The sequence below is a fragment of the Peromyscus californicus genome, unplaced genomic scaffold (assembly GCF_007827085.1).
Source record: "Peromyscus californicus insignis strain IS unplaced genomic scaffold, ASM782708v3 Scaffold_5__1_contigs__length_169319896, whole genome shotgun sequence".
NCBI classification, from domain to species: domain Eukaryota; kingdom Metazoa; phylum Chordata; class Mammalia; order Rodentia; family Cricetidae; genus Peromyscus; species Peromyscus californicus.
The window spans coordinates 4,514,074-4,539,658 of NW_026294573.1; the positions used below are offsets into that span (position 1 = coordinate 4,514,074).

General features: G+C 47.1%; 1 protein-coding gene across 1 annotated transcript in view; it reads right to left on the reverse strand.

Moving 5' to 3' along the window:
• Dnajc11 (DnaJ heat shock protein family (Hsp40) member C11) overlaps positions 1 to 25,585 on the reverse strand; it is a 57,158-nt gene that overhangs the window by 22,965 nt on the left and 8,608 nt on the right. The window contains exons 2-4 of the mRNA XM_052718708.1: positions 14,937 to 15,066; positions 12,529 to 12,602; positions 7,269 to 7,370 (exon numbers count right to left, since the gene is read on the reverse strand). Coding sequence (XP_052574668.1) covers positions 7,269 to 7,370; positions 12,529 to 12,602; positions 14,937 to 15,066 — 306 coding nt within the window. The remainder of the gene's footprint in view (positions 1 to 7,268; positions 7,371 to 12,528; positions 12,603 to 14,936; positions 15,067 to 25,585) is intronic.

Sequence of the window (25,585 nt, forward strand, 5' to 3'; positions counted from 1 at the left end):
GTATGTAGTATTTCTGTGGTTTAGGCCACATGGCTGCTGTCCTCAGTGTTCCACTCTGCTGTGTTGTGAGAGCAGCAGATAACAGCAAGTAACTGCCTGTGGCTCTGCTCCAAGAAAATTCTGTCCATGAACCTTGCAACCTCAACTGTACATAATTCTTATATGTCACTAAGCAGTAGTCTTTTTTTTTGGGGGGGGGGTATTTTTCTGACAGTTTCTTACCTCGTACACCATCAAAAATAAATAAACTCACTAACTGTGTTTTGTCAGTTCCTGAGACACACACAGGCTTTTGTTGTTTGGTGATGCTTGATGTTCTGACATGACACATTCTTCAGACAATGATGTAATAATTAAACTGTGTTTCATTAAGAAGAAAAACTAAGCATCACATTTTCAGTTTCTCAGAAAGATGTACTTACAAGGCCTCTCTCTTCTTTTTCTCTTTTCTAGTACATTCGAGGCAAGTTCTCTACCACTCAGCTATACCCCAATACTTTGAGACTTTTTTCAAGACGAAGTAAGTTGCTCAGACTGGCCTGGAACTTTTGATCCCTGAGCACGGAGGACTACACTCCCAAGCTGCCAAGTCTGGCTCAGACTAATTCTTTAGATTGTCATTTATTACTTTTATTATTATTTCTATTTTTTTTAATGTTTTCTTCTTTTGAAATAGGGTCTTGCTACACGTGTAAGCCAGAAAGGTCTCAAACTCACATACAGCCTCCTGTTTCTTCTTTCCAAGTGCTGAAATTCGAGGTGCATGCTCCGACCCCATTATTATTACTGTTGAGGTGGGGCTCTCACTGCCTTGCTCAGGCTGGCCTAGAGTTCCTGGTCAAACAACTTTGGCCTTTGAGATCAGTGGTATGTGTACACCACTCACTCAGCCCGAAGAGCTCACCAGTCTTGAAACACCAAAGGGATTGTAGTCACTGAAAACAAAGGGACATCCCCAGATGCATCTGCTCATGAGGGAAAACCTGAACCAAGTATGTTCTCCAATGGTCTGAGTGATGTCTCCACATCTACTGATGGCCTTTTGGCATGTCAACTTTGGAAGGTGGAACTGGCATTTTCAACTAGTTAAACTTATACTCCATTCTGTGGAATGGAAAGGCCTATAGGTTTAGTGTCTATACTTGACACATTCAAAAGATCATAAATACAATTTGTTTAAAAATCATCAAAGACAGCCGAGAGGTGGTGGTGCATGCCTTTAATCCCAGCACTTGGGAGGCAGAGCCAGGCGGATCTCTGTGAGTTCGAGGCCAGCCTGGTCTCCAAAGCGAGTTCCAGGAAAGGCGCAAAGCTACACAGAGAAACCCTGTCTCGAAAAACAAAAAACAAAAAACAAACAAACAAAAAATCATCAGAGACAGCAGGGTGGTAGTGGCACACACCTTTAACCCCAGCACTCCAGAGGCAGAGGTAGGTGGATCTCTGAGTTCAAGGCCAGCCTTGTGTACACAGGGAGAGTTCCAGGACAGCTAGGGCTACTCAGAGAAACTCTGCCTTAAAAAACAAACAAGCCGGGCGGTGGCCTTTAATCCCAGCACTTGGGAGGCAGAGGCAGGCGGATCTCTGTGAGTTCGAGGCCAGCCTGGGCTACCAAGTGAGTTCCAGGAAAGGCGCAAAGCTGCACAGAGAAACCCTGTCTTGAAAAACAAAAAAACAAAACAAAACAAAAAACAAACAAACAAACAAAAAAAATCAAAGATTGTTCTGAATGGAGGCAAAAAGAAAATGAGCACGACACCTCCATACTATAATATGAAGACATTTTAAATGGAAAAAAAATTTTTTTTGAGACAGTTTCATGTCACCCATAATGGCTTTGAACTCCTAATTCTCTTGCCTTTCAAGTCTGGAATTACAAGTGGACACCACTATGAGTGACACACATATACCCCACCTCTCCAGAGCAACATATCCATAACCACAATTTAAAAACCAGGAAGAGAAAGGAGGGAGGGCGGGAGGGAGGGCATGGATGATGGTGCTGACTTCAAGATCAAGTCTGAGAAACTGATTAATCTGGGTCTCTGGACCATCCGTTCGGGGAAGACCAGCTATGCAAATCAAAGCAACTACTCAGGGACATATCTGTTGGGAGGAATTCCAAGCTGGCTAACAGCTTCATGGAAAAGCCATCAGGCTAGGGCATTCTGCCAGCTACCCGAGTTGAAGAGGGACTTATTTGTTTGCAGAAGCTACTGTCCATGGTTTGAATGCTGGAATACTATCACTTGGGAAGCTGAGGAAGGGGGATTGTTCTAAATTCCAGACTAGCCTGAGTTACATACTGAGTTCAAGGCCAACCTGAGCTACCTAAGAAAACCCCTGCTCAAAAACAAACAAACCCAAATCCACCCACCCAACCAACCAACCAACCAACCAACCAACCAACCAACCAACCAACCAAACTTTCTTCAATACCTTGCCCAGTAAACCTCTGAATGTGAAGACCCAGCTGCCATCGGACTACACCTGAGGGTAGGTTGTCAGTCTAGAGCCAGCCAGCAGAGTTTAGTCAACCTCAGAAATCACAAGAAGAATTCAAATTGTTTCAGGCTGAGGATGTAGCTCACTGATAGATCCTGGATCTGCAAGGCCCTGGTTCCTTCCTCAGCAATTCTACAACAGGACAGGTGCAGGCCGAGTGTGGGGACACCACTTTAATCCAGCACCATATCTGGCTCTCAGAGTTCCGTAACAGTAAATATGCAGCAAGGGACGCTGGGACAGGAGGATCATAAGTTCCAAACCATCCCAGGCTACAAGCAAGACCTGTCATAAACAAACCAACAAAGCAATGACACCAACTCCACACGGACAAGCAAGTGATTGCCTCAGCAAAGGACAAGTGACCACCGTCAGTCTGAAACGATGGTCTGCTCATCACTTTTCAGCCACCCCACTGTTTTTTAAACAAGGCCACACTAACTGAAAACTCCAACGAGCCAGTGACTTTAGACTCAACAGCCTTTGGTTGACCAAATCTATGGAAAACAACTAAACCAGATGGTGACAGTGGGCCGAGGAGAATGCTGGGCTCTGGCAACAACTCACTTGATGAAATTAACTGTCCTGAAAATGGCTGGTCAGGTCATCCTGAGTTGACAAGGGCATTTCTTCATTTCCGGGAGGGTCCAGATGCCACCTTCTGCTCTTCTCTCACTTTGGGAAATAACCATTTGCAGATGGCCTGCTACAGCACCAGAGTAGGATTTCTTCCCTATGTGCCCAAAGGCTGGCCTACAGTTTAACAAGAATTATTCACCTTCAACACCATATGTTTTCTTCCATGAGATGTCCTATCTGAGTGCTGACAGAGACTCCAACACACAGAGCTAATGCAAAGTATTGGTCGCTGCACACACCGCATAGCTCAGAGGTTAGCTGAAGCTTCTGACAAGTGTGTGCAGGTTCTCTCTATTAAATGCCCCAATGCACACTCACATAGAGTAAAAAAGCATTTACCCTTTAACCTCCCCCACCAACTCTAAATCACAGGCTTGGTTCTCTACAGTTCTGGTTGTCTTCGAACTCAGAGATCCGCCTACCTCCTCCTCCCCAGTTCTGGTAATTTTGTTTGTTTGTTTGAAGGCAGCCCTAGCTGACCTGGAAGGTAGAATTAATGTAGGCTGGCCTTGAATCTGTGGAGCTCCTTCAGTCTCTACAAGGCAAGCCATAACCTTGCATTCTGTCCTTCTGACCACCAAGCTTCCATCTGCGTCTCACGCTTTCCCAGAGTGAAGATGTCACACTTACTTTGTAAAGAGCAGAGTCAATCTAGGCACTCACTGGTGGGACTGAGCACTCAGCTCTGGGTTATAACCAAAACCAGGCACAGATGACGCAGCCTGAGCTCTGGCAATCCTTCACTCATTTGTAACCTGACTTTCATGTGTTACAAAATATTCTTCTTTCGAGTTTTACACAACTCCAAATGAAAGCATTGTTCTTACTCTTGGGCTCACACTGTTTAACGGGCTGCAGCGTGCTGACATGCTGTAGAGCCCTGAACTCTGCCATCAGTGTCTAAAGAGGGCCACTGGAGAAACCATGACATGGTCGTCACACAGTAGGAGGGGGCTACTGGACACTGACCTGCTGTGTGGTGGGCAGCTTCAGATCCCCAACTCAGACCTCCAGGACTCTGGGTGTGTATGTCCACAGTAAGGACACTTAGTTCCCCCTTTCTGCTGGTGACAACTAGTCTACAGGACTTCACCCAGTTTCCTGTTTATTAAGTCAAACCAGTCAGAGAACAGATGAGCACAGGCAGCCAGAGAGTGCTTCTTTCACAGCCACATGGCCCTGCTTCTTTCCCCGACAGGCACCACTGTCCACAAGAAAACCACAGTCCACAGACTTGTAATGGTCCTCTTTTGCGCGCCCCCCCCCCCCATTCCTTTTTGAGGCAGAGCCTTAGAATTTCAACAGTGACTCTTTACTAACCAAATGTCTCCCCCAAAGGCAATGTGGTGGTTTGAATGAAAATGCCCACCCCAATTGAACTCGTACCCAGCTGGCTGCACTCTTTGAGGAGGACTAGGTGGTGCAGCCTGGTGGGAAGAATTTAAAGCCTCACAAGACTCCAGTCTGCCCTCCTAGCTTCCTACTCCAGCCATGCCCAAACCCTGCAGCCAACACCTCCTGTCCTCCGTGGACTCTCATGCCTCTAAAACAACAGACCTAAACAAGCCCTCGTTTCTCTGAGGTGCCCTGGTCTGCACGGTCTGTGTAACAGCAACAGAGAGTAGGTGGTGCAGGCAGCTGAGGGTGATGGGACACTTGTCTTTTCTGCACTGGCCTCAGGACAGCTCTTGTGGTGATGAGAGCAGCCACAGAATCATTCCATTTATCTGAGAACCACAACATAGACTTTACAATTCTGGGGGGGAGCAAACTAGACTGTATCAGCATTTGAAGACTCTCAGCCTACTGCAGCCTTGAATTCAAGTCTTGCTGACAATGATTCTGCACACACAGCAGCCCTTCATCAGATATGTGGCCTAGGAACAGCATAGTTTTTCCAAAGCTCAGTTCTTCATTTGACAAATTCCTAGACGGGATCAACCAGGCTTCTGTCCCCTCTCCACCACGGTCCCATTTTCAGTTGCAGCCTACTTCTGCGGAGCCTCTCTGGCCCTCTGCCATTGAGCACGACAAACGTATGGGTTCTAATGGGTTCCTGCTGTCCTATCCTGCAGCCAAGGAAGGTCAGCTTTATGACTCTAAAACCACCTCCACAGAACAGACTGGAGCCACGAAGGCTCACTCTGATGGTTGTGCTTTGCCATGGAAACCTAAACATTCACCTTAAACTTTCTATGTAGTTAGTGTGTGTGTGTGTGTGTGTGTGTGTGTGTGTGTGTGTGTTCATGGAAGTCAGAAGACAGCTTTTGTGAATCAACTCTATCACATGGCCTTGGGGATCAAACTGAAGTTGTCAGGATTGGCAGCTAGCACATTTACCCCTGAGTCACTGCTTTAGCCCTATCAAACACTTTCCTGAAAAATCTTTAAAAAATATGTGAGCAGGCCAGGTGGCGGTGGCGCATGCCTTTAATCCCAGCACTCGGGAGGCAGTGCCAGGCAGATCTCTGTGAGTTCAAGGCCAGCCTGGTCTACAGAGTGAGTTCCAGGATAGCCAGGACTACACAGAGAAACTCTGTGTCAAACAGAAAGAAAAAAAAAAGTGAACAATGTATTCATGTCCTTAGGAAAGCATTCTGGGATCTAAAAGTATATGGGTATATATATATCCCTCGATATAATCACTATTCAAATATTTCCTGATAAAGCTGAATTATGTTTCTAAGCCATTATGTGTGTGAAGACGATGGAGCCTTTCTAACTAAGAAAGGATGCTATGCTAGCTTGTATCAGCCTGTGTAACATGGAGAGAACAGAGTGGACAAGGAAGTGATTTAATATTCTCGGTAACATCTCTGTAACAATCTACACAACCAGGGTTAAAAAGACAGCAGCCTCAGCCCATGAGGAGTCAAGCTCTGCAGGCACCAGGGGCCATACAAGCTTGTGGAAGAGGCAGCAAGAGCTGATGGCGGCTGCTGTCCACAATGGCACAGACAAGAACCAAACCAGCTCACACGACAGGACTACAGCAACTCTATTCCAGACTCGCAGTCTCTACAACCAGTGTGGTGGATTATACAAACCAGAGACTCAACCAGGATGGAGGGCAGAGTGGCCGTCAGAAGGCAGTGCCACTAGTCCATGTGAATGACCTCGTGGCCTGCTAGCCACAGCCCTCTTCTACTCTGGCTCATTATGAAGGGGCCCAGGGACACACGACCCCAGCACCAAGTTTTAGCTTTCTCAGTGGGAAGTTACAGACACAAGGTTTTATCTGAAAAGGGCAAATTGAAGGCGGTAAGAGGCAGTGAGAACTAGGGACCATGGGATCCAAAGACACAACTCCACGGGATGGATCTCCAGGAAAACCTCCCATTTCACACTGGAGATAAAGTCCTCTTCATACTTGAATGTGATCAGAGGTTCATTGGACTCTGTTTCCCAGCCTCAGCTCACAGTGTTCGACTACGAAGATTTAAGAAAGACAACAGTGCCTCGATCACCAGCACGACTTCCTTCCACCCACACGGCCGAGAGGAGGCAGGCACCTCAAGAGGGCATGGGAAGGCTACCAGCTTCTTACCATGACAGGGACAGGCTGTAGCAGGGCCATCTAGACACACCCACCTTGACAGTAAACCGCACCCAGTCACTGCTGGACAGGACCAAGGCATTCAGTACAACAGGCACCTCAAACTTCAGGAGATACCCATTTGCCTCCTGGCCAGGGCACAACTCAGAACGACCTCCCGAATAGCAGGAAAGATACTGTACAAGGGCTGACTGGGGTAACGAAGGCAAGGCCCCCATGGTGCCATATGGATGTGCCCTCCACAGGCTAACTGCACAGGGGACCACTGCCTCAGTGCTGAAGCCGTTAGCTGGGTGCCCTTTCTCACTGACCCTGACTGCCAAGGGCTCAGGAAGTGTAAGAGGGAAGGTCTTGGAGAACTATGAGCCAGGGCTGTGCAAACCCAAGGCATCCTCTATTCTTCCCTGCACAGGGTTTGAACGATTGTCTCCGGCTGCAGTTCTGCTGAGCAGCAGGAGGTCTCACCCTCCAGAAAAACACTGCTCAGAGGTAACAGCAAGGTTCTGCCCCACCCAGTTTTATGCTGCCATCTGAAAAACACTGGATTATTTTCACCCTGGCTTCCTACCTTGGGGTTGGTTCTCTGCTGCAGTCTCCGTTCCTCCCGCTCTCTCTGGAGCCTCTCAAATTCTTCTCTGATCTCAGCTGGAGTTCTCTTTCTTTCCACCACCTGTGAGCAGAATTGAGAGAGACAGATGAGGGCCCAGGACACTTAGAGAGCTGGACTCTAGTTTGACATGCATACAATAGCCAGGGGCCAGTTGGGCACCCCTGGACTCGAAGAGATCCAGAAGGAGCTGCAAAGAGGTTCCTCCAAGCCTGAGAGGAAAGCAAGGCTCTGCTGGCCTCTGGGCTCTCCAAAAACCGACCTTTATTTTAGTAACCTCTCAGAGGCTGCAGGAACCTCACAAAGATAATCCTACAGTCCAAATTTTCTAATGAGAAATCAACTGTCAATGAGGTACACCTTGGGGTTATAAAACTTGGGATCTGGGGCTAGAGAGATGACTCACTACTCAAAGAGTAGCACTGGCTACTCTTTCAGAGGACTCGGGTTCAATTCCCAGCACCCACATGGCAGCTAACAACTGTCTGTCACTCCCAAGATCTGACACCCTCACACAGACATACATGCAGGCAAAACACCAATGTACATAAAATAAAAATAAATTATTAAAACAAAAACAAAAACTTGGAATCTCTAGTCATGTGAGGGACAGGTAGGTGTCTAAGAATCATGGGCCTGTCCTCTTATGACATTGAGCTGCCAGTGATGCTATAGAGTCTGAGGTCAACAACACTGGAGGATCAAACAGCAGATGACATGAAAGTCATAGGTACACCATGAGATCAAGTCTGTGACAAACTAGGGCACTCTAGCACGGCCTTTCATAGTCTTAGTGTACATGATAGGAAGGCAATACAGTTGACATCAGAGGTGGAGCTTCATGGAAAGGGCAAGGCCACTGTGGACATCAGGTACCTCACCTCTGTGGACACTGTATCACACGACTTCTAAGGACCTCGCTTCCAAGTGCACAATCCTGAGCCATGAGAAGTGCAGAGCCTGGGGCATGATGGAGCATGGTGCTGAGGCTCAGCCTGTAATGTGCTACAGTGAAAATATCGAGAGCTGCTGGGTCCTTCTGCTTCTGCTCACGCTTTACACAAGTTCTGCACACAGCTGATTACAATCAGAACCAACTGCCAAATTAACATGGCTGGTCCCTGGGGTGATTGTTTGTGCTCTAACAAATAAAAGCTTGCTTGGAGGTCAGAGGTCAGAGCTGGCCACTAGAGGCCAGGCAGTAATGGCATACACCTTTAATCTAAGCACTTGGGAGGAGGAAACAGGAAGTGATAAGGTGGGATGGAGGAACTTGGCCCACTTTGGTCTGAGGGTTCCTGTAGGTAAGTCTTAGTCTGAGGTGGTGGCACATGCCTTTAATCCCAGCACTCGGGAGGCAGAAGCAGGCGGATCTCTGTGAGTTCGAGGCCAGTCTGGTCTACAGAGTGGGTTCCAGGACAGCCAGGGCTACACAGAGAAACCCTGTCTCGAAAAAACAAAAAAACAAAAAACAAAAAAAAAAAAAAAAGAAAGAAAGAAAAAGAAGAAGTCTTTCTAGTGGCTGCTGCTCTGCCTCTCTGATCTTTCAGCTTTCACCCTGATAACTGACTCCTGGTTTTATTATTAAGAGCAATTAAAATTCGTGCTACTGGTCCTTCCTTCCAGAATGCTGATGACACTTACTGGGCAGCCATAGCCTCTGCCCTCAGGGCTTCACCTGGCACTAATCACGTGCGGAAGCTGGGGTGGTCCATCGTGAGGGCAGCCTGGGTGTGGGAGTCTACAACTTTAGCTACGTGCTGGATAACCCCTGCGCTGCACCCCTAGAGTATATCACACACAGCCTATGAACCCACAGAAACCTAGTTCATCTGGACCAGTCACCAGTCACCCATCCTGGGCTAGTCAGGAAGACTGATCTCATGAAGAGAAGTGTTATGGAATAATCTTTTTATACAGTGTGAAGATTTGTCAATTGGATTGGTTTAATCAAAAGCTAAACTGCTGATAGCAAGGCAGGATTGTTGCGGTGGAGAGGATGCTGGGAAGGAGGGCAGAGAAGCCAGCCACACGTAGAATGAGTCGGACATACAAAATGGGAGAGAAGTAAAAGCCACACGGTAAAACATAGACTAATAAAAATATGGGTTAAGTTATAAGAGCCGGTTAGAAATAAGCCTAAGCTATCAGCTGAGCTTTCATAATTAATAAGAAGTCTGTGTGGTTACTTGGGAGCTGTCTGGCAGCACAGAAAGAGTCCCAACTACAGGGAAGGATAGGTCAGGAGGGGGATGGGCAGCTCACCTCCAGGAAGAATGTCCACCATTAGAGTCCTGGGTGTTGATGGGTCTGAAAAGTCTAGGATCCTAAGTCAACTTTTTTTTTTAAACATTCTGAAACAAGATCTCTCTCTGTAGCACTAGCTGTCCTGGATCTTACTGTGTAGACTAGGTTGGCCTCAAACTCAGAGAGATCTGCCTGCCTCTGCCTCCCATAGAGTGCTACCATGCACCACTATCCCTGGTTTATATTAACATCTTTTTTTTAAAAAAATATTCTTTTTAACTTTTAAAATTTTGTTTTATGCATAAATGCATATCTGTACCACTTGTGTGCCTGAAGCCTGTGGAGGTCAGAAGAGGACATCAAGTCCTCTGGAATTGGAGTCACAGACATTTGTGAGCCACCATGTAAGTGCTGGGATTTGAACTTGGGTCCTCTGGAAGAGCAGACAGTACTCTTAACGGCTTAGCCATCTCTCCAGCCTCAATGGCAGCATCTCAGGTGGCCATGGATCCTCCGTCAAGGCTATCAGCACTGCACACTTCTATTGGCCAGATCCCGATTTTTCAGATTTTGTGAGTTTCCCACTGACATTTCTTTCTCATACTTGCTCTGCTCTGCGGCAGTTTGGAAGCCCCTCTCACGACACTGGCTGCATCACTGCTCTTCACAGAGATGACTTTATTAGACATTCTCTGTGGCACAGGGCCACAGACTGCAGCTGACTCAGCCAAGGCTGTGCCTGTGAGCGCAGTTTGCAGGCAAGGCGAATGGTGTGCTTTCCACTCCACCTGACAGCCAGGAGTGAGTGCCGAGACTGTCTAAGAGTTCAGTTTGACTTTCTCAATTCTAAAGAAAAGATAAACTTCATTTTCAACATGGGCACTGGCATCAACATCCCAGTCAGCTCCAGGCACTCACAGGATTGGGATCACAAGCTGGGGGTGCTCTGTTGGTCTACACAGCAAGTTCCAGGCCTTCTAGAGCATCATAGTGGGACCCTGTCTTGGGGGGGGGGGGGGGAAGGCCCAATTTCATTCCTAACATCCTCTATTAAAGGGAAGTGGCATTACAGCTGAGACCCAAGTGCTTTGAAGGTCCATCATATACTCTGTATCCACAATTACCTTCATCCTTTACCAAACTACCTAGATGTTTACTCAAGGAACAGGCTGTGACAGATAACCTTCAGCCACCAAAGACTGGTATTCTGTAAACATTAGTAACACGATGACAAGAACACAGCGAATACAGTGTCCTTCATGGCCAAAGCCACCACTGTGGAGAAAGAGCAAATGGCAACACCCTGACTGACTGCAGCCATTCCTCGAAGGATCATGGGAAGAGTCATTCCATGTACATTAAGGAGCTGGCATCCTGCTGCATGTCTGGCACTGTTAATACCTGAGGATGCTTTAATTTCTGGTTTGTCTGTTTTGCTTTTTCAAGATCCTCTGGGGCAGTGGTTCTCAACCTTCCTAATCCTTCAACTCTTTAATACAGTTCCTCATGCTGTGGTGACTCCTGATCACAAAATTACTTTTGTTGTTACTTCACAACTGTAATTTTGCTACTGTTATGCATTGTAATGTAAATATTTTTTGCAGATAGAGGTTTGGTACAGGGATCAAGACCTACAGGTTGAGAACTGCTGCTCTATGGAGCCAAGGCTGGCTTGGAACTCACTACACATCCTAGGCTGGCCTCCAATTAATGCCATTCCTGGTTCTGCCTACCAAGAGCTGGGATTACTCCTGTGAGCCATCATACCTGGCCGGTTTACCTGCAGACTTACTGAGAATTTTATTTCCTTAAAATAGTTTCCTATAACTACACACATGAAGTTTACCCACTCACCACTTGTGACTGGCTACATCCTGTACAATTGCAGCTGAGTCTGGCTTTGCTTCATGCTAGTGAGAGATATCCTGTTTTGGTGAGAGGTAATCATGTAATATTTTGCCAGAGGATCCCACCATTCCAGGAGAGCTGAAACAACTCCAGAAACCAAAACCCCAGTCTGTAATGCGGGTCACCCAGTCAGTGGCCCTGACTGCAGCGCTCAACCCTGCTAACTAATCTAAGTGGTATACAAAGTCTAAGAACAGTCTGGACACACAACTGAACTTGTTTCTCCATCTGGGTAAACAATGCAAAGTGACAATGAAATACTGAGATTTCCAGTAAGCTAGAGGCCCTAAATCAAACACCCTACGAGCCAGGCAGGACACGCAGAACCTGCTGCGATAAGGGCCCGATGACAACATGGAATGGAGGGAATGGGACCAAGTGTGAACACAGCCTAGTTCAAAGGGCAGGGCTTCCTCAGAGCTGGCAGCTACCTCACAAGGGGACTCAGGTCCAGTGCTGCTAATCTGGTGCTTCAGACGACAACTGCTGGATATTCACACAAAACCTCCTAGGCTTCAAGTCTCAGCGGCTACCGTTCACCGTGATGTGTCCATCAAAGCATGGCTACAGGTGGAAGGTGGTCCACGAGCCCCACTGGGACTGGTCAGTTCTGCTTTCTTCCCACCACACCTCAAGCCTTTGATGGGCTTCATGTCGGGGACAGAAGGGACAGACAGCGTGAGATCAAACACGACAAGAACTTCCAGGGGAGTTCTGCAGGATGAAGGCAGGAAACTGGATCCGCTGCACATCTCTCAGTAACGTCTGATGGGATCCTACGGCACTAGCACATCGGTCTTCCAATAACATTAAGTAACAACACCTACATATTGTGTAGCAATTTGGGGTCTTACAATTAATTTCCATGGCTCATTTTTCTACACAACTTCATTTTTCAGGTAACATGGAAGCACAAAGAAGTGAACAGCTTGCCATACTTCTGCTACCAGGCAGGGGCGGAGTGGAACGTGCTGATGCCACAGTGCATTATAGCTAGAAGGCCCATCACAGGCCCCAGGAGGCCAGCCACGGTGTGTGCGTCCTCCTGTGACTCGGTTTCTCTTACCTCCCATCCTTCCATCTCCAGCCCTCTTTTCCCATAGATGTCATAGATGGCCCTTGTCTGGGGATCACTAAGCACTGCAAGGAAAAAAAAAAAAATTAAACATGTTCACTCAGCACAAACTCCCCTTCAGTCCTGACAACCCAGTGTACAAGGCCATGAGGTAAGTCCTCCTCTACCTTTCCTTCCTAGCCAGTCTTCATGGAGACTGTCTTTCTTTGGCTGCATCTTCCTAAGGCTTTCTCTTTCCATCGGAGGGCGTTTAGAGGCTACAGATGGGAAAAGCTGGGCTTTTCCAGGGTCCAACCTGCTCTGGCAGCTCCAAAAGACAGTGGTTTTTGTTTGGCTTTAGGTTTTAGTTTTCTTGTAGACGTGGCTGGCCTTGAGTTTGCTATGTAGCTGGGGGTGTCCATCAACTTCCGGTTCTAATGCTTCCATCTGTTAAGTGGGGGGATGCTAGGGACAGAGCACCACGCCTCCCCGCCAAGAACAGCCTTCTCTAAAGCTCCACTCTGTAGTGTACTCTGCAGGACACTGTACCAACAGCTGACTTACTTGAGCACTACTAACTAACCCCAAGACCTCTGTAATTTTTTTTTTTTTTTAATGTAACCCAGGCTCATCCCAATTCTCCTGCCTCTATCCCCTGAGTCCTGGGATCACAGGTGTGAGCTACAACACCCAGCTTTGAAATCTGTTTAAAAATACATGAGTATCATTCATAATACTGTTGGCCACATCACCTAATGAGAAGATTCCTCAACAAGGGAGAGAATTATTCCAAGGCCCAAAAATAGACTGTCAGCGAGACTGACAGTTGCCCTGCTCCACTCCGAGTTCTGTTGGGGATCTCTGCATACTTTCTCCTCTGAGGTTCCCATATATTTTTAAGACCAATTAAAAAGCTATGCAAATGAGTCTATCCACATTCAAATCTAATGGAGAAGAACGAAATGCTGACCACTGGAAAACACGGAGCCAAACTTGTTGAGCAAAACTGATTTAATAAGAGAAGCCAGCACTTGCTGAACAGAGTGCGGCCAGGTCTGCCGCTGTAGTACTTTGACAGGGAGGCCGGCTTTCTGTTCAAACTACAGAACACAATGGGCTTTGGTGACCACCAGCACCCACGCAGCCCCTGAGTCACGCTGGGTGACATAGCACAGACTCCTGTCTATCATGTGCCACTGCCCACTTTTTACTGGTCATTAAAATATAACTTCTTGGGCTGGAGAGATGGCTCAGAGGTTAAGAACACTGGCTGCTCTTCCAGAGGTCCTGAGTTCAATTCCCAGCAACCACATGGTGGCTCACAACCATCTATAATGGTATCTGGTGCCCTCCTCTGGCCTGCAGGCAAACATGAAGGCAGAACACTGTATACATGATAAATAAATTAAAAAAAAAAAAAAAAAAACTTCTTGGTAAAACTCAAGGTAAAATATGCCACCTGCTATCCTGTCTGCAGTGAAGAGGCCTGTTATTTCATAGAAAGGCACATTATCTAACTCTTTTGGCCTCTAGTTAAGGAGCAGATCACAGGGATCTGGAATGAGTAACTGATTTTTCCTAATCTATAAATCTATGAGTGATTTAATGTTTTTGCTTTTCCTTTTTTTGCTTTTTTTTTTTTTTTTTTTTGGTTTTTCAGACAGGGTTTCTCTGTGTAGCTTTGCGCCTTTCCTGGTACTCACTTGGTAGCCCAGGCTGGCCTCGAACTCACAGAGATCCGCCTGGCTCTGCCTCCCGAGTGCTGGGATTAAAGGCGTGTGCCACCACCGCCCGGCTCCTTTTTTTGCTTTTATTTCTTAAATCATGACAAAACATTTTACCATTCCAATCACTTTAAAATGTCCAACTTGGTAGCATGAAGCTCACCTTCACTCTTTCCAGAGCCTTCCACCTTCCCAGAGCCAAACATCCTATGTTTTCTTCATTTATTGTATGTAAGCAGTAAATCTAAGTTCCTGAATGACTAGACCGTACTTCCCCACCAAGCTCTCCCGCCAGCTTTTGTAAGCCCTTTCTTTCACTAACTGATACAAAACCAATAAAACCACTAAGGTTAAAAAAAAAGTCTTTGTAGCTTCTCACAAAAAAGGGAACAAAGAAAGCGGCTTTGTAAGTATCAGCCCCACCCCCACCCCCAGAAGACACTGGGGCTAGCTGGAGCTCCAGTACCCTCCGTTCAGACCTGGTCCATTTCTTCATTTGGACTCTCATTTTCTTCTTACTGGACATATATTGATTTCCAAAGCAAAATACGACTCTTTCAAAGGGCTCTGTCAGTACAAAGTACCAAACCAAGCACCTCTTTTATATACCTCTAAGGACTCCATCTCTCTACTTCTACAAATCAAGTCGCTTACAAATCGAATGTCTGCGCACATGAAGCCAAGGCCTCCACCGACCTTCATAAGCCTGGTGAACAAGGTTAAACAGCCGCTCTGCTTGTGATTTGAGCTCTGGGTCCCTGTGCTTGTCCGGATGGTAAAGCATACACAGCCTCCGGTAGGCAGCCTTCAGCTCTTCAGAAGAGGCCTAAAGAAAAAGAAATTCAATTAGAGGACAATCAATGGTACTTAAACACTATCATTATCAGAATCAGCCTTGAAATGGGGACCTGCCAGCCACATTCCACTGTATCTGCCCTTTGCACAGGACATAATCAAGTTATGCTTTATTCTCCAATAAGGCTTCGTTTCCACAGTTAATAAAGTGATCAGTTATGTACATCGATAGCAACTGGGTTTGCTGTGGACACTGCTATCTGAGGGAATTCGAATGGCTGTCTTCACCCTGGCTCACCATACTCAAACACCAGACCCCCACTTACCCCTGAACCCAAGTCAACTAAGTCACCCCCACCAAACAGCACACAGGAGGCAGGAGAGTTATGTGCCATAGGCACAAGTGATGTCCATGGAATCCATCTTTGACAGGGAGGGCTTAACAAAGACTAATTCTTGAAAGCCAAAGACAAGGCTGTAAAAGTAACACTCTTAACCTGGCCTCTAAATGTAAACGTGGAAAATGCTCCATTAGCTTGGAGCAACCAGGAGGTTATACAGGAAATGCTGTATACAGAAGGTCCTTCCTGACAGACCTGTGGAGACACGGGCTTGGGCTGCAGGAACGAGGCCAGCATAAACACTTTATCTTTGGCTAACAGCCACCAAAAGCCCCTTCAGGGTCCTCCAGGGCCCTGGGAACACTGTCTGGCTTAGCTGGTTGTTGGTCTGTCTCTGGGAAGACCTAGAATCAGCATCCAAGACCAATGTGGTCTATCACAGGTGATATTGAAGGAGTACCTCTCCCCCATTCGACAAGGAAACCATCCTGTGGGGTCACCGACAATATGCAAGAAGGACCTGAGAGATCAGCCATCTAGGTGGAAATGAGTCACCAAGGATGACCATGCTTTAGCGTCAGGTATTGGGATGCAGGTCTTCAAGAAGAGGTCACAGGACACAGTGAACTCAGGGGTAGTAATAAAGTCACATGACATTTCTCTATGAGCTATCAAAAACTTTCCATTCCAGAACTAAGCTTTCCCTTTCTTCTTTTTTCCTCCTACCCACAAAGATGTGAAACAGATTTGTGTGTTAGTAATAATCTCTAGTATGACTTGACCCATTTCCCATCAGCACCACCAGGCAGATGCTGAAAACCAGATCCTGAGGCCCCCCCAGAGGGAGACAAGGTGCTGGGAAGGTGTGCAGTGGGCACAGGGCTGGCTGGCCCAGGGCTGACCTCCCCAAAGCCGGATGTAGCTGTTACTCAAAAATGCAGCAGCAAGGCTGGAGCCTGCAGCTTGTCCTTTAGGCTAGCCACAGAGTCCAGCTGTCTGCTGGACAGACTCTGCTGTACCACTGCCACTCTGAACCAGGAGCTGCCGAAGGGTCCCAGCTGCTCCATCAGAGGGTCAGGGATCTCAAGACTGAACACTGGCTTGCCCCCAAGAACCAGGCAGACCTCTGCCCTGCTGTCACTCGTCTCTACCCTCTCTCTGGGGTAGCCTTGAGAATGTGCTATCCAGCAGGTCTTAGCCGACTGCCTCTCCTCCATCTCCGGCTGGTTATCTCTAATTTACTGGGCGGCTCTATGCTGACCTTCCATTCCAGTGGCTGAGAAGGCAGGTTTAGGAGTCCAATGGCCTGTGTCTAGACCCAGGAGATGCCACTTCCAAGCCCTGCGATCCTGGGCAAGGGAGCTTTGTGATCATTAGCTTTTCCTCTCAGGTTTAGTGTGATATTGCAGTAGGACGCTGCACAAGGGCTTCCACAGTGCCCGACACACAGCACAAACTTACAAGGGTGGCTCTTCAGAACCCATTTCCTCCCTGTGAAACCTGGAGACAAGACTGTCCCTTAGCTATGGTGGGCAGTAGGACGCTGCACAAGGGCTTCCACAGTGCCCGACACACAGCACAAACTTACAAGGGTGGCTCTTCAGAACCCATTTCCTCCCTGTGAAACCTGGAGACAAGACTGTCCCTTAGCTATGGTGGGCAGTAGGACGCTGCACAAGGGCTTCCACAGTGCCCGACACACAGCACAAACTTACAAGGGTGGCTCTTCAGAACCCATTTCCTCCCTGTGAAACCTGGAGACAAGACTGTCCCTTAGCTATGGTGGGCAGTAGGACGCTGCACAAGGGCTTCCACAGTGCCCGACACACAGCACAAACTTACAAGGGTGGCTCTTCAGAACCCATTTCCTCCCTGTGAAACCTGGAGACAAGACTGTCCCTTAGCTATGGTGGGCAGTAGGACGCTGCACAAGGGCTTCCACAGTGCCCGACACACAGCACAAACTTACAAGGGTGGCTCTTCAGAACCCATTTCCTCCCTGTGAAACCTGGAGACAAGACTGTCCCTTAGCTATGGTGGGCACACACCAGCTCCACTTCCAGATCCCTCTGCCAGCACTGGGGTGGTCAGAGGGGGCACTCACTGGCAAAGTGGACCTGCACCACACCCACCAACTGTGCTTAGACCTCAGCGGTCCCATCGCCGAGCCTTCTCTCGCTTCTTCCCGCCTCAGGCCTTTTCCCTGCTGACACTAGTCAGGCAACACATTTCTGGCTGCACTAAACATCACCTGCATGAAACCCTGGCACTGAATTACAATAGTCGACAATAGAAAATAAAACATACACCCTTCAGATAGCTCGATGCTTTGTTTCCTAAGTAGCAGTTACACATGAGCTTCTTCCTATAAATTTTTTACTTCTTAAAGATTATTTATGTGTATGTGTGTACACATGTGTGTAAGGGTGTCCATGGAGGCCAGAAGAGAGCATCAGATCTCCTGGAGTTACAGATGGTTGTAGTCACCTAACATGGTTGCTAGGAACTAAATTCTGATTCTCTGAAAGAGAAGCAAGCACTCTTAACTACCGAGCATCACCGTGGGCCCTGTATTTATTTGGGGAAAAAAATGGTATTATTGTGTACAGTGTGTTTCTATATATGGTATGTGGGTACCACAGTGCACATGGAGGGGTCAGAGGGTAATTTTGACATGGATTCTAGGGATCAAACTCAGGTTGTCAGGCTTGTGAGGCAGATGACATCAGGGTCTTCCTGTGCAGCAGAGGCTGGCCTCAATATAATCCTCATATGCATCGTCTTATGTTAGCTCCCTCAGTGCTGGGATTCTAGGTGTGCAAAACTAGGTCTGGCCTTCTTCCTGAAAACTTTCATTGTTCTTTTTTGTGTCTTATAAAAGTTACCAGTACAGGATTAAATGAGTTTGAGTGATCTAAGTTAGAAGACACTTCCTGGTTACTAAAATTAAGCCAAGGGTCTGGGGGGGGGGGGGCAGGGCAGAAATCTAGTCTGCAATGCCACCTTTAATCATATTAACAAACGGCTTAGAGTACTATTGATTAAATGATGGAAATGAGAAGTTTCATTTTTAATAAATATCACATTCAATAAAGGTTAGATTGGGCCTTTCATCACAACTGAACAGCTAAGGTCACTGGTTCGATATTTCATAAATGATAACCTTTCCCACTACCATTCAGCTTCTGACACTATTCAGAAGGTAATGAGATCTCATTAAGAAGGACACTTAAACTACACATTTATCTCAAAACTTCTACAATAAAATCCACATGTCCCAAGTTTAAAATCTAAAAGTTTTATTGCCCAGTCAGTCATCCGAAGAGAATGCTGGGCCACAAATTAAATCTCAATAGATCTTTTTATAAAATTTCTATAGTGTATATGTGTGTGTGTGTGTGTATGTGTGTGTGTGTATGAGACAGAGAGAGAGAGAAAGAGACAAGAGACAGAGGTGTGCAGTGCCCACAGAGGCCAGAGTGAGTTGCCGAAGCGGATGCTGGGAACTAAACCCGGGACCTCTAGAGAGCAGCAAGCACCCTTGATTGCTGAGCCCTCTGTCCAGGCTCAACAGCTCTTCAAAGCTGGACACTACACAAACAATAACTCCTATCACACAGCATGAAATTAGAAGCCTATTACAGGCCAAGCAGTGGTGGCGCACGCCTTTAATCCCAGTATTTGGGAGGCAGAGGCAGTGGATCTCTGATTTCTAGGCCAGCCTGGTCCACAGAGTGAGTTCTAGGACAGCCAGGGCTACACAGAAAAATCCTGTCTTGAAAAACCAAACCAAACCAACTAACCAACCAACAACAACAAGAAGCCTATTCCAGAAGGAGCCCAGAAGCCCCCAAACCTGTAGCTATTAACAACACACCACTCAGCCATCAGGATCAAAGAAGGAATGGCAAGGCAGGTTAACTACTTAAAACACAAAAATCCAAAACCTCCAGAATAAAACAAAGGCAGTGTTAGGGGAGATATTTGTAACTATAAACCACCACATTAAAGCCTGAAGGAGCACTGGACAGGTGGCTCAGTGGGTAAGAGAGCTTACTGCTCAATCATGAGGACCAGGGTTCAGCATTTGTGTGACAAGCGGGTCATCCCTCCCACCCTCTTGTAGCCTCTGGGAGTGCACAGTACATTTACCCATCCTCACATGTGTGCATACATTCACATAACTAACTAACTAGCCAAAGAAGCCAGGCATGGCAGGATCCCAGCATTCAGGAGGCACAAGCAGGACTGCTGCAAGTTCAAGGCCAGCCTGGTACACATAACAAGTTCTACCAAGCTGGTGTTATACAGACAGACTTGGTGTTTAAAAAAAAAACAAAAAACAAAAAACCAAAAACAAACAAACAAACAAACAAACAAAAACAAATGAAGAACAAACCAGGACTGTGCTGTAGCTCGGCAGTGCAGAGTGTGTCAGCACACATAGCCCTGGTTGTGCGCCCCAGCACCATAAGAGGCAGTACCAACAGCAAACCATGTTCAATCAGTATCTGAGTTTACCACTTAATGCCATGGTTTGGCTAAGGTGCAAGTGTGTCTCTAAAGGCTCATGTGCTAGAAGCTTGGTCCCCAGAGCTGATGTTAAGAGACTAGCCTGTTGGAGGCCATGAGGTCGCTGTGGCATGCCTGGGAAAAGATGAGGATCCTGGCTGCCCTAGCTCCCTGCGATCACCCTCACATGCTCCACATGTTTCAATGCCATTCGCCATGAGGCCTTTACCAGAGACAAGAGAAGCAAATGTTATGCCTTTCCATCTTCCCAAACATCGAGCTATAGCAACTTTTTGTTCTTTATAAAGCTCCCAACCTACAGCAGCAGAAAATAGACTAACACAAAAACTAAATAAAGAAAAATTTTTTTTTTTTTTGGTTTTTCGAGACAGGGTTTCTCTGTGTAGCTTTGCGCCTTTCCTGGATCTCGCGCTGTAGACCAGGCTGGCCTCGAACTCACAGAGATCCGCCTGCCTCTGCCTCCCGAGTGCTGGGATTAAAGGCGTGCGCCACCACCGCCCGGCAGAAAAAAAATTTTTTTAAGTGAAATCACAAACTGAAAATTGGAACAGGCTCCCAACTAGATATTAGAAAGGAGCTAGAGCCAGAATCAAAGTCGCCCCCCTCCCCCTTTTTGGCGAGACTGGGTTTCTCTGGGTAGCCCTGGCTGTCCTGGATCAAGCTGTAGACCAGGCTGGCCTTGAACTCACAGAGACCTTCCTGTCTCTGCGTTCTGAGTGCTGGGATTAAAGGCATGCGCTACCATCACTGTCTAGAAACCAAGGCCTCTTAACATCCAGGCAAGAGGCCTGCTATGAATTCTGGGACAGCCTGGGCTACAAAGTGAAACCCTATCTCAAAAGACCAAACAGTATCCCTTAAACAAATGAACAAAAATCACACAACAAAGAAGAGCCCTGACATCACAGGTTAACTCTTCCACACAATTTCTTCTCAACATTTTTAAAAATTGAAAGGAAAGAACACGTAAACATTCTGTAAGGTGGTACTCCATGCCAAAGCCTTCTCCAAAGAAAGCTGGGTGGGCTGCAGCACTCATCAGCATCCAACACAGAGACACTAAATGAGAAAGGACAGAACCCAGAGGTAGCTCTGTGGTGAAGGTGCTGGCTGTATAAGCTGAGACACTAAAGGTGAAGAGACTCAGCTCTGAAGGGTTACCCTCTGACCTCCACATGTGCCTGTGAGAGGAACACACACAGGACACCAAATACACACACCACACCTCTACGATCGGGACCAAGGCACAGACGTCTGCAGGTCAAAGGATTGGAGGTGCTAGCCAGGCAAGTTACAGGAATACAGACGCTCAGTTAGAAAGAAAAGATCACCTGGCTTTGGGATGACATGTCCCTACACATGGACTATTCCCCCAATTAAACAGACACACAACCCGTTACAACTAGAACACAAATTCAGTACAGTAACAGGATACACAAAACCAACCCACAAAAACCACTTGCATTTTCATTGATGAATAAGGAATAACCTGAAAGAGGAAATAATGACACAGAAAGATACCATAGTAAGGGTCAGAGGACATCAGTCATTAACACAAGCTGTTACATACTTCTCAACATTTTTAAAAATTGAAAGGAAAGAACACGTAAACATTTTGTAAGGTGGTACTCCATGCCAAAGCCTTCTCCAAAGAAAGCTGGGTGGGCTGCAGCACTCATCAGCATTCAGCACAAAGACACTAAATGAGAAAGGACAGAACCCAGAGGTAGCACTACAGACGCAGCACATGCCCTTTCAACACAAAGCAACACTTTGAGACAGAGTCACACTGTATAGTCCAGGCTGGCCTCAAACCTCAATGGCTTCTCCTCTTCTGCATATGTGCATGCAGGATCACATGCCATGGAGCACGTCTATGAGCCAAGAGCCACTGTTTGGAGTTCGTTCTCTCCTCTCAGTGTGTGTGTGTGTGTGTGTGTGTGTGTGTGTGTGTGTGTGTGTGTGTGTGTGTGTGTGTGTGTGTAGGGGGGGGAATCAAACTTAGGTTGTCAGGATTGGTAACAAGAGCTTTTCTCACTGGGCCATCTCAACAGCACCGAGATGGTTTTCCATCTTGACTGCTTGACTTCTTCTCTCTCTCTCTCTCTCTCTCTCTCTCTCTCTCTCTCTCTCTCTCTCTCGATACTTGAACATCTGAGGCTCTATGTAACATGTCACTCCTACTCATGACAGCCTAGAACTAGTGACATGGTCTCCATATACCAAAGAGGCACTAGGAAGTGTAGTTCTATAAGTGCCGGACAAACAAAGAGCCAATAATATTTGGTGCAAGGTGCTTATGATAGCCATACTTATGCTCTTGATTCAATCCTGCCAAGACTGAATAGAGCATGCTGAGCATGGTCAGTCACTCTTCAATCATACAACACTTTAGGAGAAATTTCAGAGGAGAGAAAGAAGGAGCCAGAGAGGAAGATGACTCCAGGGATAAGCAACCCAGCTACCCAGCAAGCCACGGAGTAAGAAACAAAGAAAGGTGCTGTGGGATGTTCTGTATGGCAAATGTGTTGCTGATTAGTCAATAAATAAAACATTGATTGGCCATTGGCTAGGTAGGAAGTGTAGGCGGGACAAGGAGGAGAATAAAGCTGGGAAGTGGAAGGCTGAGTCAGGAAGACACTGCCAGCCGCCATGATGACAAGCCGCATGTGAAGATGCCGGTAAGCCACGAGCCATGTGGCAAGGTATAGATTAATGGAAATGGATTAATTTAAGCTGTAAGAACAGTTAGCAAGAAGTCTGCCACGGCCATACAGTTTGTAACCAATATAAGTCTCTGTGTTTACTTGGTCGGGTCTGAGTGGCTGTGGGACTGGCGGGTGATAGAGATTTGTCCTGACTGTGGGCCAGGCAGGAAAACTCTAGCTACAGAAAGGTATACAGGAATAGAAAAGGAAAAGCCCAGAGGCAAAAGATAGACAGGATAATTTAGGTTAAGGAAATCTGTCAAGAAATAAGCCAAGCTAAGGCTGGGCATTTATAATTAAGAATAAGCCTATGTGTGTGATTTATTTAGGAGCTGGATGGTGCCCCCCCCAAAAGAGCAAAATCAAACACCAGTATCCCTACTAAATAGGCAGTTTACTTAATCCCCACAACTGAAGACACATCACTGCCTGTATGCTCCACGAGACTCTGATGGGGAAAAAGCAAAAAGTAAAAAACTAAAACCAAACACACACACACACACACACACACACACACACACGCCAGCTAGTAAAGGCCTGTACACTGGAAAACAATCCTAAAGGGAAGAAGCAGCAGCTGACTTGGAGCTAATGAATACCATGCCAGACAGGAGCCGCTACATCAAGAAAGAGGCCATATCTGACCACCACTAGCAGATCCTGACTGCTGTCAGGGCTGGGAAGAAACCTGTAGCTGGACATGGCACATTCTCTACTCCTTCTGTAAAACATACTCTGCAGCCTGACCCTTTACACAGACCCTTCTCACACACAACCTCACCACATGCCGACACCATGAGCCACCTCAACACAGCCTCCTCTTCTCTTTTCCTTTCCCTTCTTTTTCCCTTCCTTCCTTCCTTCCTTCTTCCCCTCCCTCCCTCCCTCCCTTCCACTAGCCCTGGCTGCCTCTTTCTGCCTTGGTGAGATTCTACTCCCCTGACTGGTTCTCAGGGGAGGGACTTATCCACAACCAGTAACATCCTAACCTGGCAACATCCTATGCACAGCCAGACAGCCCAGATCTGCTGCCTGCGGTCTGTGAAGGGCCTGTCGAGTAGGAAAAGATGGACGGCAAGGGACCAGACTCTATGCCTGCGGAATGCAGCTGTGCCGACAAGAAAAAGTGTGCAAAAAGCCCCCCACCGTGCCAACTTGTTTTCTTTTACAGACATCATTACTGGTCCTGGTGCAGAGGACAAGCAGGCACCTTTCTCACCGCAATAAAGAACCAGAGAGGGAGATAATCAATATCTGCCAGATGGAAAGGCCAAACCCAGTAGGGAAGAGCGGTGTCTCCTCCACCCTTCACAGGCCTGCAGCAGGATGCTGTTCTGGGGCCGGAGCATCACTGTGTGTGAGCTAGCCCTTTCCTCTGACTTTAGACAAGTGTTACACGTGAAAGCACAGACTTACCAAAACAAAGATGAAGAAATTCCTTCTGGTAACCAGTTCCTCTAGAGCAGGGGTTCTCAACCTGTGGGTCTTGGCCCTTTCACAGGGGTTACATACCAGGTATTTACATTATGATTCATAACTGTAGCAAAATTACAGTTATGAAGCAGCATTTTATGGTTGGGGGTCAACACAACCTGAGGAACTGTACTAAAGGGTCGAAGCATCAGGAAGGCTGAGAAGGCCGAACCTGCAACTCAGATCTCAAGAACTAGAGATGGCGTAGTGAATGCAGCCCTTGCTGCACTTGTGTGAGAACCAGAGTTCAGATTCTCACACTACATAAGCTTGTAGGAGGGTGTGGCAGTCCGTTTGAAATCCTAGCCCTCAGGAGACAGAGACAGGACTCCCAGGGCAAGGTGGCTATCTAAACACCGCTCAGCAAGCTCAGGGCTTAATGACCAACACCAACCACAGGCAACAACACATCCACATGCAAAACAAAACAAAATTCCAAGCAGGGGGCCAACAGATGCACACTGTTGGGGATGATTGCCATCAGCTAGGTTCTAGGTACCACCCAAGACAAAAGAAACACACATAGTCCCTTCCCTCAGGAGACAACAAACTAGATGTGTTCTCACTTTTAAGACCCATGAACAAGGGCCGAAGAGATGATTCAGCAGTAAAAAGCTTGCATGTACTGCTCTCACAGAGGACCAGGGGCAGGTCCCAGCACCTACACCTGGCAGCTCACAAACACTTGTGACTCCAGTTCTAGGAGGATCCAACCCCACATATCCAAAAAAAAAAATACATCTTAAAAAAAAAAAGACCCCCACACATACAGACTTAACTAGGCACAGGAGAGAACTTGTACTGTGAGGGGCACAGAAGTTAGGGTGGTCAAAAGGCAAGGAAAAGAGATCTAAATGGGACACAAGATGACTTTAACTCGCATCAGGTCCTTGAGAGGCTGAGGTGTACCACCAGGAAAAAGGCCAGAGGACGCAAGCCACTAGGAAGCAAGTGCTGCTGGGGACGGATGGCAAGACAGAAGCTGGGCACAGCGGGAAGAGGGAGGGAGGAAGTGGGCATGCAGTTCATCTGACATCTGTCCATCTGCTCAGTCTTTAGCAAACATTTGTTATGATCGGTCCTGCACCGTTCAACAACAGGGATGTGTCGGGAAAATGCACTATGGCAACTGCATTAGCACCCAAACATCAAAGCATATTCTGACAAGCTCAGACGGCTGGTGGCGTCTTCTGGACTGTATCCTACTGTGGGCACCGTGGTGACAGACAGGTGCAGTCACTGACCACAGAGTTTCATTGCAGTGAAAGAGGTAAAATGTCACATAAAACATGGCTTATAAAACACTTTTAAAAATTCCAGAGGCCAGTGAGATGGCTCAGTAGTGGGGACTTGCTGGGATTAAAGGCGTGCATTCTTTCTTTTCTCTTTTTGAACACACACACACACACACACACACACACACACACACACACACACACACACACACGGTGATATTTTATTTGTGCCCCAACACTTGCCCCAGCACTTCGGAGAA